Below are 15038 nucleotides of genomic sequence, written 5' to 3' on the forward strand. Positions count from 1 at the left end.
CTTCGTCCTTTGGTATCAGTTTACATCAAGAGCTGCAAGCAGTTCACTAGTTGTGAAGGTTCTCTCTCAACAGGTGTCCTATATAATGGTGTTCTCCCAAAGTGGATTCCAACCCTTTGTAGGTCTTGAGCATTTTGGAAGGGGGTCACAAAGTTTTCCAGTAGCTGCGAAAGCTCTGCTTTTTTGCAGCCACAAATGGCTCTGAGGGCAATGCTGGGGCCACTTTAATCAAGCATTCAGGCGCCAGAAAAACATAGTGTTTCCCCCCCACCTGGAACGCCACTGCTTTGAAAACTTACTGCCACTAAGAGTAGGTAATACATAGGTAGGTGGATGGATTATCTTACTCCAGATATTCTCAGTAATACTCACCAGTCCCCGTCCCCCCGTCCCCCCATATTCAAGATTATCAAGGTGGGTACAGTTAGAAATTTTGCTTCAGACTCTACTGTAATAGAAAAAGGTGTATGGGCTTAGAAAGTCTTTTGCAAATGTGCAGAAACAAGGGTAATCTTAAACGTTGACTCTTTCTGAATCTTACTAGCCATTAAAGTTACTGGATGTTATTAGTGCTGTTCAGAACACAAGCAATGTGTATACATGGGAGAATTTATTGAGTATGCAGGGACTGGGTGAATTGGTCAAGTGGTCAAGGTTGGGCATATAAGAAGAGGGAGGTGAGGATGAAAATACAAGAAGTGAAAAAAAAAACTAATTTATGAATGATGATAAAATGCAGGGAGGGGATTCCATAATAAAAAGCAACACAATGTCAGTGAATTTACTGAGTCATTCATGCAACTAGGCTATAGATCAGGGGTGTCCAGACTTGTTGGCAGGAGGGCCACATCATCTCTCTGACACTATGTCAGGTGCCGGGGGGGGGGGGGATGAATTAATTTGCATTAAAAATTTGAATAAATTTACATAAATGAATATACCAGAGATGGAACTTATATGAATGAATGAATAGTTCAAGGCCTATAAAAGGCCATGCACAAAGCAAGACCGATCTTTCCTTCACTGCTGCTGCTGCTTTACAGATGTGAAAGAGCAAACAGTGGAGGGAGCCCTTGGCCTGCAGCTCACGCAAGAGGTTGAACAGTCGCCCTCATGCTGAGAGCAGTTGCATTGATCCAGCATGGGCTCCAGCAAGTCTCTGGAGGGCCAGAGGCTCATTGGAGACTGGAGGCTCCCTGTGGACTGGATTGGGGGGTCCTCGAGGGCTGCAAATGGCCCCCAGGCCGGGGTTTGAGCACCCTTGCTATGGATGAAACAATTTCTAGGCAGAAAAATAACAAGGACTTTTTTTCTCTAACCAAAAATGTAAACATTTTTGAAAATGGAAAAAAAAAAGTTTGATAAAGTTAAAGAAGAATCCTTTACTCTAACTGTCTTCCCCATACCCATGACTGGAATTCAATTCAGAAGTTCTCTTTACAAAATATCAGACGCCTAAGCTGACACCACAACTTCAACTGGATGTGAAAGATAAATGCAGAACCTAGCAAGGGTTCTCATCTAACATGGCAGGTGGGGGGGGGGGTCCTCTGATTAGTTAACTCCACAAAGGATCCCAGAAGTATAAAATAAACTTAAAAGTATAGAAGTACAGAAGTATGAAATAACTTGGGGCGCAATCCTAACCCCTGATGTCAGTGCTTTCCAGCACTTGGCATAGCGGTGCCAATGGGATGTGTGCTGCATCCTGCAGTTGGGTGTCACTCATGAAGGCCTCCTCAAAGCAAGGAAATGTTTGTTCCCTTCCCTCAGAGCTGCATTGCCCTTATGTCACTGCTGGAAAACACTGGCATAAGGGGTTAGGATTGCACCCTTATAAAAGCCTAGGTTCCCAGACCTTTGTGTTCCTGTTCTTTGCCCACTATCCTGTCATGTGGAGCATTAACCTGCTGGTGCTGCAACAAGCCACCCTGATTCCAGCTGCCATCCAAGGATGACTAGGCTAGTCATCTCCCAAGATTTGTAGACCCCGCACCCCCTTCTTATTTCCAACCTTTCTCTTTCCTTATCCCTAGAGAGAAACTGAAGCCACTGAACCAGCCCAGGCTGGCCGGCAAACCTTTGTGACCACTTCTCTATGTGCCCCTTCACTCCAGAAAAGCAGTGTGGCTCCCTTGCCCTGCTTCCCTCATTGTTGTAGTCTCCATCCTACCCAACTTTCCAGTACCAATACAGCCGCAATGCAAAGCCAGGATAAGAGACCCAGCATTCCCTTAACTTGAAGAGCAAGGATGGTTAGGATTGGATCCTAAGGGCCCAATCCTATCCAATTTCCCAATGCTGGTGCAGACACAATGCAGCCCCGAGGAAAGGGAGCAAGCATTCCCTTAGCTAGAGGAGGCCTCTGTGAAAGCCCCCCCCCCAACTTCAGGATGCAGCGCATGCCCTGTTGGCAGAGCTGCACCAGTGCTGGAAGATTGGATAGGATTTGGCCCAAAGTCTACTCCCTGACTGTATGCCAGGACTTACCTTCAGACTCATCTTACACATCTTATACATGGGGTCACATTGCAAAAGAATGTGTGGAAATAGATTTTTTTTTGTCTAGCTGAATGAGTGTGTTCAGCTGGGCACTGTTTTATGAATCATTGTTTTTATTTTCCTTATGGTTCTATAATTAATCCTGTTGTTTCTGCATTTATCACCTAATTCTCTGTAGTCTTTTTCCTGCTAAACTACAGCTATACCACTGGCCAATACACAGAACCTGAGCATCCTCACATTGTTTTTCCTGCATGTGTGCATGTTACAGGTGGTTAAAAAGCACTGCCAGAAACACGGCCCTTTCATGAACATATACAGTCTTCCTTGACTTTCAGACCATAGACCAGTGATTTTCAACCTTTTTTCGCCTCTCGGCCCACTGACAAGGTACTAAAGTTGTCAAGGCATCCCATCGGTTTTCTGACAATTGACAAGGCACACGCTGCTGCTGGTGGGGGGCTCACATCCCCCCATGGCCCTACTAATAAATTACCCTCCCCCAAACTCCTGTGTCACACCTGCAGACCACCAGTGTGCCAAAATATAGTGGTTGAAAATATGGCTGCCATAGACCATAGTTTCCCAAAGTCTGGTTCATAACTTACTGGTGGGTGTAGTGGGTCATGGGTTCCCCCCCTGTCCAAACTACTTCTGGTCGGCTCCAAATTACAGCCATTCCAGAAGCAATGGAAAGCCCCAGAGACCTCTTCTAGGACATGCTGGGCCAGCGATCCAATCTATTGGCCTCCACAGGCCTTGGAATGTCCTGAAGAAGCTCTGAAAGTGGCTTCCAGTTTTTGGACACAACTTCCAGTTTAACCGGAAGTCGCTTCTCTTCACTTCTGTGGGCCATTTTGAGGCCCACACAGGTCAATAGTGTGCATTGCTGGCTCAGTGTGGCCCAAAAGAGGCCTCCTGAGAAGGCCTTGCAATGAACATCATGATGCAACCCACTGTGGAGGACAAGGTGGGTGGCTGTGCTGGAAAGTTAGGAAACCACTGCAATAGAGTATTATTCTTGGGTGTCCTGAACTTGCTGTAGGTCATTCCAAACCTACATGTCCCTCACTCTTAAACAATACATATGTTGACACTTCAGAACCAAAAATCATTTTCTTCATCAATTCCACAGGGAGCACCAATTATGAACTAACAGCTTTTTTTTGTTTAATTATCTTAACAGACTGTAATTAACTCAGGTACTTGTTAAAAAAAATTCTATGAAGTTTCAGTGGCAGCTGGGAAAACGTTCAGTAAAGACAAGGATGGACATGATAAATATTCCCAGAACTACCATTTAGAACTAAGGCAAGAAACAGGCAAGGAACCATCAGACGTATCTTGGGTACTTTAGACACTACATTCCAGAGTCCAGGTATTCTAGGAGACAAAATACCATTCATTTTGGGAGAGGAAATATGGAGACTCTACTTAGGGGGTGAGGAGCAAGTCCTGTGCTTAGGATGCTGGCATTTGTGTTGCTGTCTCTGGAAGTGCTGCTTCTGTGGGCCTGCAAGGCTCACATTGGTAAGTGCCAAGTCCGTGATCCACACCCTCCACTCCACATGTATCATCAGCCGGGAGATCTCATCATCGGAGGGGTTGCTTCTCAATCCTTCATTCTTGCCGATTCAATAGACTTCACCGAAGAACCCCCACCAACATTACTCGAACACCTGACGTAAGAAGTTTGTTCTTCTATCCATTTATTTCATCACTTGAGTGATGAAATAATTCATCACTTAAGCTCAGACCTTAAGGCCCAAATGCTAACCAACTTTTCAGCGCTGGCATAGCTGTGCCAATAGGACGTGTGCTGCATCCTGCAGTTGGATGGCACTCACAGAGCCCTCCTCAAAGTAAGGGAATGTTTGTTCCCTTCCCTCGGAGCAGCATTGCCCTTATGCCGGTGCTAGAAAGTGGGTTAGGATTGTGCCCTAAGAGCTGCAGGCACAAAACAGTGGCTCTTAGACTGACTGCAGAAAAGGTTAATTGCATGAAGGAAGTTCTGAAGAGTAGAAACACAGAGAAGGAAAGTCACTCCATAGATGCTTCTAAACATTAGTTGACTTCTTTGTATAACAATTTATTTTTTTCCTCACTTGTTTTTCTTCTTCCATCAATTGCTTTCTCACATCACATCACATTCACCAGACAGACTGACTGACTGACCCAAACCAGATTATTACATAACACTGCTTTTTGTAGAGCGGCATTCAGGAAGAGGGCACAGGGGTACCTTTCTTTGACGAAGATACTACCCAAACTATGCATCTCGATATCTGAAACTTAAATATTTGAACTTTTTAAAAGAGTGAACTTGATCTTATTTCATGTGAAGTACATTGTAGTGTAGAACCATTTAGTTATTTGATTTTTCTCTGTAAACCGCTTTGTGAACTTTCAGTTGAAAAGCGGTATATAAATACTGTTAATAATAATAATAATAATAATAATAATAATAATAATAATAATAATAATAATAATAATAATAATAGTGGTCTTTCGTGTCATCATTCCAATCACCCTGTTAGTATCTTCCTGACATTTGATACCAATAGGGATTGGTTGCTACTTGCTGTGTTTCATGACATCTTCTTCTGCCCTTCTCTTTCTAATGTAACACTACAACTACACCATCTGAAAGGTGAAACACATGTTGTCCTTTGTATGATGGGGCCTACACCTCTTCATAAAAGGCAAGGCATATGATGTTAAAAAAAGAAAAGGGTTTCAACACATGCAATACCCAGTTTCATTCATTCTATTATGGTTTGGAACACTTTCCTGATAAAGAATGAAACTCTCATTCTAGGACAATAACAAAACATTACCAACACATCCTGGCTGTGGCATTTGCAGTGAAGGAGATCAATGAGAATCCCCACATCTTACCCAACGTCACTTTGGGATTCCACATCTATGACAGCTACTTCAGTGACAAGTGGTCCTATCATGTCACAATGCTGCTTCTGTCTTCCCTGGAGAGATTTGTCCCCAACTATAAATGTGACATGCAGCACAACCTGATAGTGGTCATTGGAGGACTGGACTCCCAAATCTCCCGTCATGTGGCAAGTGTCTTGGATATCTACAAAGTTCCACAGGTAGGATACTCTGGTGTCTTTGCTTACAGCTCTATGAGAATTTAAGGCTTCATTCATATGTCCACTGTTATTCCAGACTTTGCGGTTTGGAGTAGTGGACCTATGAACCAGAATAGGGAAAAAAACTATAATGAGGATTCATTCTTATTGTTCTGGGTAGCTATGGAGTTGAGGAAGCCATGCATTTCTGCAGTATTACAGGTCAATTTCACAGAAACATGCCAATCAGTGCTTTCATGCTTGATGCTATTCTGCTTTGTATATGGTTCACTTGGCATACTTAATGCTTCATTCATTTACAGTTCCTGGTATATAATTTGAACCATGCTATGCAGATAGAACCATGCCAATCCAGGAACATCAAAGGGAGGGGCGACTATTTTATTGCTGGGGTGGAATGTAGCAATGTTGTAGCTTTATTCTTGGGGATCAGTAAGTCATACTGTAAGCCACCAATATACCTTTTGAAAGAGAGGATGAGTGATCTTTTGAAGAAAGGAAACATCTTTTTGAATAAAGATCACTTGTTCAATGAGGTGCATTGCAATCACTCTGTTTCAAGATTCCAAACCTCAGGAAGCTCTGTGAAGTGTTGCACAGGGCTCCCTGCATCTCCAGCAGACTCCAGCAGCCCTCACTGAGTCCAAGTAAGTGAAAACACTCCCACTTCACTCCCTTTAGGGACACAATCCTGGGGATCGCTTCCCTGCCTTTCCTCTTCCCCTGCACCTTAAAGGGACGGGGGAAGCATTACACAAACTGGTGGGTGGCGACTCGCCAGTTAGAGAACCACTGCCCTACTGGATACAATGAAATTTACTTCTCAGTAGGCATGGATATGATTGTGAGGAAATGTAAGCAAGAATTTACTGCATTGTGAACATCTTATTCTCTTAATGTGGGATTACCCAGGGCCCTCGTGTGCACATGCGAGTTGCATCAGTGGCAGATTGCAAAGTGCCCAATGTGGCAGAATTAGAACACCTTTCACTATAGACTTGCCACCCCCATTGCAAGCAACAATGAAAGCACCCCCTTCTTGAAGCAGGTCATTCCCCTCCTTGCTATGCTCCTCACATACAGTCATCAGTCGTTGAAGTTCTGAAGGTATAATGACATCAGATAAGGGTGTTGGAGTGTTTGTATTTGAAGTGCAGCTGGCATTCTATGTTATGCGGCTCCTGAATCTTGTGTAGTCGATATGGAATGGAAGTTCTGAGGCAGGTAATATCCTGAACCCACAACACACTAACAGCACAATCCTAACCCCTTATGTCAGTGCTTTCCAGCACTGACATAAGGGGTTAGGATTGTGCTGTTAGTGTGTTGTGGGTTCAGGATATTACCTGCCTCAGAACTTCCATTAGGATTAGGGTTAGGATTGTGCTGTTAGTGTGTTGTGGGTTCAGGATATTACCTGCCTCAGAACTTCCATATCTTTCCAGCACTGACATAAGGGCAATGCAGCTGTAAGGTAAGGGAACAAACATTCCCTGAGGACGTCTCCATGACTGACACCCAACTGCAGGATGCATTGGCACTGCTATGCCAGTGCTAGAAAGCACTGACATAAGGGGTTAGGATTGCGCCCTTAGTGTTGTCATGAAAGCCACTGTTCTCTCAGCTTCAGATACTTGTCAGTAACAAGCGAATAGTAACAATAACACTCTCGACAAAGTTGTTGAAAAGATTGCTAAAACACAATGTACATGAAGTGTTTTAAATTCTTGAAAAAAGTCATATAAATGCTATTTTTTTTTTCTTGGCCCCACCTGGCCATTTTTCATTAGTTCATCTATGGCCCTGCTCCACAAATGGATGATAAAACCCCAGGACTGCCCTTCTTCCAGATGGTCCCCAAGGAAGCCCTTCAGTATGCAGGGATTCTCTCTTTACTTCTGCATTTCAGCTGGACGTGGATTGGACTTGTTACTGTGGAAAATGAAGACGGAGAAAGATTTGTGCAGATGGTGTCTCCAGTGTTTTCCCAGAGAGGCATCTGCATTGCCTTCGTAAAACAAATCCCCCGAATGACTTTTGTCTCTGAAATAAGTGAGATGTTCCAACAAGTGGCAAAAATCCACGATATAATCATGGACGCTAAAGCAAACGTAGTCGTTGTCTATGGAGAATCAAATTTTATGACAATTCTGAGATGGTTGCCGTATCTATCAGAACAGGAACACATGACAAATAGTGGAAAAGGTAAAGTTTTCCTACTGACTGCCCAGATAGAGTTTGTACTGAATCCCTATCAAAGGATTTGGAATGCAGAAATATTCCATGGTGCAATATCCTTCACAATGCACACCACGGATCCACCAGGATTTCACCAGTTTCTTGAGAGCAGAAACCCATTCAGCACCAATGGAGATGGCTTTATCAGAAGTTTCTGGCAAAATGCATTCAACTGTGTCTTCCCAGATTCAGACCAAGGCACAGTGAATGAAGATATCTGCACAGGGTATGAGAAGCTCGGAAGCCTTCCAGGACCCTTCTTTGAAATGAGCATGCTTGGACACAGCTACAGTGTTTACAATGCTGTCCATGCTGTGGCTCGTGCTTTACATGCCCTGTCGTCGTCTACATACCCACACAAAATCCTACTTGAAGGAAGGGAACTGAAGCTCTGGAACCAGCAGTTGTGGCAGGTAATGAACTCAGCCTCCTCATGCAGCAAAACACCATGAATTAACGATTATAGCAGGCCCATCTCTAAATAAACTGTGTTCAAAATTCTTCCTTTGTCCCATTTCCCATTTTCTTTCTGAGCACTTGTAGACAGAAATGCAGAATTGACTCTTTTGAACACGTATCTCTGTTCTTCTCCCTCTTCTCTATAAACTTCTCATATGAGTAACAACCTCTATTCAGTGATACACAGCGCACTCCAGACTGCATGTTGGGCTGGCACAAGTCCCTCATGATTTGGCAAGTCCGGTGCTCGGAGGCGCGCCGACCTGCGGAGGCTGGCAGAAGCCTCTGCGCCAACAGAGGCTCCAAGTCTTGCGTCAGCCAAGCTCAGCCAACCCAAGACTCCAGGATGGACAGGGAGGAGGCAGGAGGGAGGTATTCTGGGACAGGGGGAGGGCAGGCAGTGGGTGGCTCTGGGGGTAGGCAGGTGGAGAGCGGGGCAGGGATCTGGCAGTTATACCAGATCGCAACCCCCATTACAGGGGAGCTCTGAGCAGCTTCAGGCCACTCCGCCCTTCTCAAACTTGCGCCACCTCAGGAGGTGGCCCAAGTCTAAGGAGACCCATAGGAACCAGGGTGCCTTACCCAGAGGTAAGGGGAAATGTTTCCCCTTACCTCTGGCTGAGCCACTTTGGGCCCCTATCCTGCGCTGGATACAGCACAAGCCTCTTGGCTTGCCTGTTCTTGCGCAAGATAGGATTGTGCCCACTGTAGTTTTCCTTGAATATAGTGTTTTGCTTGTAGCCTCTGGGTTAGTAAAAACAAGTGCCTCAGTCATTGCATCCTCTTCCAGCAGTCCTGGAAGTCTTCCATCAGTCTTCCATCAGTGTTCTCCCATCAGTCTTGGCCAGCCCCAAAACTGACCAGTGATCATTCTGCAGATCATTGGAGAATACTTAGTACCAAGTACTTCCTTGTGAAAGAAAAATATACAACTATGAAGCAGGCTGTGTCCCAAGCCCTTTGAGTCTACATTCTAATAGACAAAAAAAAAAAATATAAAGCAAATTAATAAATGATCATCTCAAATATCCAGCTGCAGGCTTTCTACATGTTCTTTCAACACGTTCTTTTTCCATCTAGTTCCTAAGAATCGTCTCATTTAATAACAGTGCTGGGGACAAAGTTTCTTTTGACCACAATGGGGAGTTAATTGCTGGATTTGATATTATCAACTGGATTATTTCCTCCAATCAATCCTTTCATAGAGTGAAAGTTGGGAGTATGGATCCCCAGGCTTCTTCAGACCAGGCATTCACCATCAACGAAGATGCCATCACATGGCACAGATGGTTTAATCAGGTAGGATGATGTTGTTGGCAAGTCCAGGAAGACTTCCTGTACTGAATGAGCACTATATAAGTTTTGGCCTTGATATGCAAAGTTACTTTCAGGGAATAGAATTCCCTATAAATACTTACTACGATGGAGACATTTTATGCATTGAAAAAACAGCTGATGCTCCAGCTGCTTTTGGCTTGCTTGCTGTGCTCTTGCATGCATTGGATTCAGAAAAGTTTAGTGGGACTGACTATATTATTTAACAGTGCAACCCAGACTGCACGTTGGCCCAGTGCAAGTCCCTTTTGCTGACCCAAGAGGGTCACAAACATGCCATAAGGCACAAATGTGGAGGAGGCAGAAATGTGCCTCCTCATGAGTCGGTTAGGCTGGCACGGCAGAGGTGCACCAGCCTGCAGAGAATGACATAATCCTCAGTGCTGACAGAGGCACCAAGCCTTGCGTCAGCCAACACAAGATTCTGGGGTGGGCAGGGAGGAGGCATACTGGGACGGGGAGATGTCGAGTGGTGGGTGGCCCTGGGGCAGGTGGGTGGGGAGCGGGAGGCGAGGCTGGGATCCAGCAGTTATGCCGGTTTCCAACCCCCGTTCCCGGGGAGTTCGGAGTGGCTTGAAGCCGCTCTGCTCTCCTTGGACTTGTACCACCTCAGGAGATGGCGCAAGTCTGAGCAGACCCATAGGGGCCAGGGTGCCTTACCCAGAGATAAGGGGGAAAGTTTCCCCTTAGCTCTGGCTGAGCCACTTTGGGCCCCTATCCTGCACTGGATACAGTACAAGCCCATTGGCTTGCTGGAACAGAGCAGGATCAGATTGCGCCCTAAATCGCTATTCTGGTGAATGGATCTAAGCTCAAAATGAATGTTCTTCAGCATTCAGCTAATTCCATCATTAGGACCAAAGTTAATGTTGCTCAAAATGCATGGCTTCTGCTCATTATTATTATTATTATTATTATTATTATTATTATTATTATTATTATTACAGTATTTATATACCGCTTTTCAACTAAAAGTTCACAAAGCGGTTTACAGAGAAAAATCAAATAACTAAATGGCTCCCTGTCCCAAAAGGGCTCACAATCTAAAAAGATGCAAAAGAACACCAGCAGACAGCCACTAGAAGAGACAGTGCTGGGGTGAGGTGGGCCAGTTACTCTCCCCCTGCTAAAAAGAGGAGCGAGCACCCACTTGAAAAAGTGCCTCTTGCCCAATTAGCAGGGGTATGCCAATATGCTTCCATTCTCTGCATCTACTAATCATTTCCACTCAAAGCAGGTGTGTGAATTAGTTTCATTGTGTTCAGTGTTAACCGTCCTGTTTCCTGCGGTGGGCAATGAAGGAGAGGCAACACAAAGGAGGGGAAGTATTGAATGCCTTGGTTTCACATTACCCCATGACTGTTGTGGGGTCCTGGTTTGAGGAGGGTCACTTGTATTTGCAAGAGGCAGTGGCGGGGCCCTGGAGGTTCTGTCTCCCAGAGCAATGGCCCAGCCACTGGGGCCTCAGCAGAGAGTGGGGGGGAGGGAAGGGGGTTGAATCACCCGGGCCCTTCTCCCCCAGCTGCTAAGGCTTTTTGGCTCCTAGCCAGTCTTTAGTTCATAGGCTGGGTTCTGCTCCCTCCAGCTGCCCCAGACTGGCTTCATCCTTGGCCCAGCTGGGCTTTATGCTCATGACCAGCCCCTCCAGGCCCCGCCCCTTCCTCCATGGGAGGGTTAAAAGGCTGACTGGCCTCTTCTGGCCCTTCCCCTCACTGCTTGTGAGAGCCAAAAGGTTGGAGCCTAGTGTTCCTCCCCTCTTCTTCCTCTCCTGACTCTCCAGGCCAGTACTCCACCTGCTGCTGGCCTTGGGGCCGGTCTCCTCCTTGCCTTGAGCTTCCCTCTCACCCTGCAAGCCTGTTCCCTCCAGGTTTCCCCCAGGTAAGTCAGGGGGACCCTGACAAATGTCAAGGGTTGGTCACATGAGACACTGTCAACTGTTATTAGCCATCGGAAGATCTAACCACTTGGCCAACTCCTGAAATTTCAGATCCAGTAGCACCTGCTGCAGATTTGTGATGGAGCACTTTGGAGAACCACGGACAAATCAATGAACAGTGGAACTCACATAGGAATTTTTTTGAAAACTAATAAGTTTTTATAGCATTGTAATAATGTTACACAGTAAAGCTGGGTCCACAGTAGACAAGATGGCTCAAGAGAAATAGGTTAAGATCATATTTAACTCTCTGTCGGTCACCTGCAAGGAATCCTCAGACCTATACCAGCTCCTTATCTGGTGTAAGTCTGAAGAGAGTCAGGGGGCTAGGGAAGGACAGAGGGGATGTGGTATGTGCCAAGATCACGCCTTTCCAACACCATACTGTCTCCAGCTCCCCACCTGAACCTCTGGGTGAACTGCCCTCAACCCTCCTCTAATCTGTCCCCTGATTGGCTCCTTTCTGTTTTCAAAAGAAAAAGAGCAACTGTTTATAGTATACCAAGTGGTCCATATTGAGTCCATTCACATATTGCTAAGATGCTTCATCTCTTTCATGAATACAAAAAGGCTCCAGAAAGCTAAGGATTTAAAGCACATTTTCCCCATGATTCTCCATCTCATCTTTCACATATGTTTCAGGTTCAACCTCGTTCTGTATGTAGTGAGAGCTGCCATCCTGGATTTAGCAAGAAAGTGAAGGAAGGGGAACCATTTTGCTGCTATGATTGCATCCCATGTCCAGAAGGGAAGATTTCAGACCAGAAGGGTAAGAAATGGACTGCACAGAGGTATCCAACAGGAGGACTGTAATCCTATCAGATCAGGAAAATGCTAGGGTTACTTCCACCTTCACAGGGAACAATGCTACACTGGATAATATAAATCAATTTGGTCTTCCCACTAAACACAGGACACACCCCCTTTGCAATCCTTAAACCCAGTTAGAAGGTAGAATGCTGATGAAGAAGAAATAATGTGATGTCTCACGTAAATATGTGTATATGTGCACATGCATAAGTTACCACTATTTACTGTCAATAAAATTATAATTAATTCTGGAAAAAAAATTGTAATAAGAATGGTGAGTGGTTTGGGTGAAATCAAAAGACAAAATGAATCTTTCAAGGGCGAAGAGTAGCTCCCTCACTGATTGCAATTCTTATGCTTATCCGTGACCCAAAGTTGGTACTGCATCAAAGAAAATTCATTGATAAGTACCCTTTTAATAAGCCAAATTACTGATTTAAGCCCACAACTGGAAATGCTATTGGTCAGAGGATTAGGTATGATGGTATTTTGTGGACTTTCATGGCATGTTGGTATAATCAAGACCGCATCTTTTCCTCTGTAGACATGAATGACTGTTATGAATGCACAGATGAAAGCTATCCGAGCCAAAAAAGAGATGCATGTATTCCCAAGGCTGTGGCCTTCTTGTCCTACGAAGACCCTCTGGGGATCTGTTTGGCTTTCATTGCTCTTTGTCTTTCATTGGTCACAGCTCTGGTACTAAGAACGTTTGTGAAACACCACGACACTCCAATTGTCAAAGCCAACAACCGCAACCTCACCTACACCCTCCTCATCTCCCTCCTGCTCTGCTTCCTCTGCGTGTTGCTCTTCATCGGACGGCCCATGACAGTGACGTGTCTCCTCCGACAAGCTGCTTTTGGCATCATCTTCTCAGTGGCTGTTTCTTGCGTGTTGGCAAAGACCATCACGGTAGTTCTGGCTTTCATGGCAACCAAGCCAGGAAACAGGATGAGGAAGTGGGTGGGGACAAGACTGTCCACATCCATTGTTGGTTCCTGCTCTCTTATTCAGACCTGCATATGTATTTTGTGGTTCACAACTTCCCCTCCTTTCCCAGACACTGACACACACTCAGTGCTTATGGAAATTGTATTGGAATGTAATGAAGGGTCTGTAACTATGTTTTACTGTGTCTTGGGCTATATGGGCTTCTTGGCTATTGGCAGTTTCACGGTGGCATTCCTTGCCAGAAAACTTCCTGACAGCTTCAATGAAGCCAAGTTCATCACTTTCAGCATGCTGGTCTTTTGCAGTGTTTGGCTTTCCTTTGTCCCAACCTACCTAAGCACCAAAGGAAAATACATGGTAGCTGTGGAGATCTTCTCTATCGTGGCCTCCAGTGCTGGTCTGCTGGGCTGGATCTTTTTCCCCAAATGTTACATCATTGTGCTGAGACCTGAGCTGAACAACAGAGAAAAACTAACAAGAAGAAAAGACTGAAGCATTTCACGCTTTGGTGTTCTTTGACCTTGTGTGTGTGTACAAAACACTGTACAAAACACTATCTGTGAGAGTTTCTGTCCCAGCAGTTACCATATATAGATCTTTCTTGAAGGACTCCAAAATGCTCCCTATATTAAATATGCATGTAGATAGCTTAATAAACATTTCTTTAAAGAGAAACTACTACTTAATTGCTACTATTTATTACTTAGGAACTGAGTGGTGGCCAATGTCATGGCTCAGTGACTGGGTGTATATCGATCTAGTGAGACTCTGTTAAAACATATATGTCATGCCTGAAAATCTTCCTCCGTGTACTCAATGGAATTGTAATTTTTCATCAGCAAATCTTCATTGGGGAAAAGGTTAAATATATCATTCTTGTCCTCAGAGGCACAATTCCAAATCATATTGAAAGTGTTTTATTTTTTCAAGAATGGGTGACTCTTCTCCATCACGTTTCGTGGCACCTTTCTCAAAATTGCAACAGTTCTCCTTGCTCTCATTCACTCAAACTTACAAGCACCATTTACACCATCTTTATTCTGGGAACATTCAGAGGGGAAGAAGGATTATGTTCACAAGCCCCCTCCCAATTTTTAAGATTTACAAGATGGGCACAGGTAGACATTTTACCTCCAACTCTTCCATAACTGAACCCATTTTTGCCCGGCCCACAAGTGTACGCATTTGGTCCCTGTTACGTATATGCAACGTTGGGCAGAAATGGCCTAAATAGATGGATGGAAACAAGAAAGCTTCCTCAGACCGCTAGGTGGGCTGGGGGTGTAGGACCCCAGGCAGCAAGCCTCATGTCTCGCACGCCCCCCCCCCGCCAATTGAGAGATTTAGGACCCAGGAGACACCCTCTCGAATAGTAGGAGCTGAGTGCTTGCAACATAGCAGTACAGTACAAGGAATCTTCTTTAATACTGTCACTGCATACATACATAAAAAAAAATACATACATAAAAAAAAATACATACATAAAAAAAAATGAGAAAAGCTTTAAACTTGTGCAGTACCCAGCTTCAATAATTAAGCTATGGTTTGGAATACCTCTCTGATAAAGAATGCAACTCTCATTCTAGGATAATAACAAAACATTACCAGCATGTCCTGGACTTGGCATTTGCAGTGAAGGAGATCAATGAGAATCCCCACATCTTACCCAATGTCACTCTGGGCTTCCACATCTA

The 15038-nt window shown here is 44.7% G+C and overlaps 1 protein-coding gene across 1 annotated transcript; it reads left to right on the forward strand.

The window, feature by feature from the left end:
• Positions 1-3968: 3968 nt before the first annotated feature.
• LOC136653402 (vomeronasal type-2 receptor 26-like) lies at positions 3969-13836 on the forward strand. Its single transcript, XM_066630306.1, has 5 exons — positions 3969-4032; positions 5368-5612; positions 9390-9608; positions 12223-12349; positions 12935-13836. The coding sequence occupies exons 1-5, from the start codon at positions 3969-3971 to the stop codon at positions 13834-13836; spliced, it is 1557 nt and encodes a 518-aa protein (XP_066486403.1).
• Positions 13837-15038: the final 1202 nt, after the last annotated feature.

Source organism: Tiliqua scincoides, chromosome 5 (genome assembly GCF_035046505.1).
Source record: "Tiliqua scincoides isolate rTilSci1 chromosome 5, rTilSci1.hap2, whole genome shotgun sequence".
Classification (NCBI taxonomy): Eukaryota; Metazoa; Chordata; class Lepidosauria; order Squamata; family Scincidae; genus Tiliqua; species Tiliqua scincoides.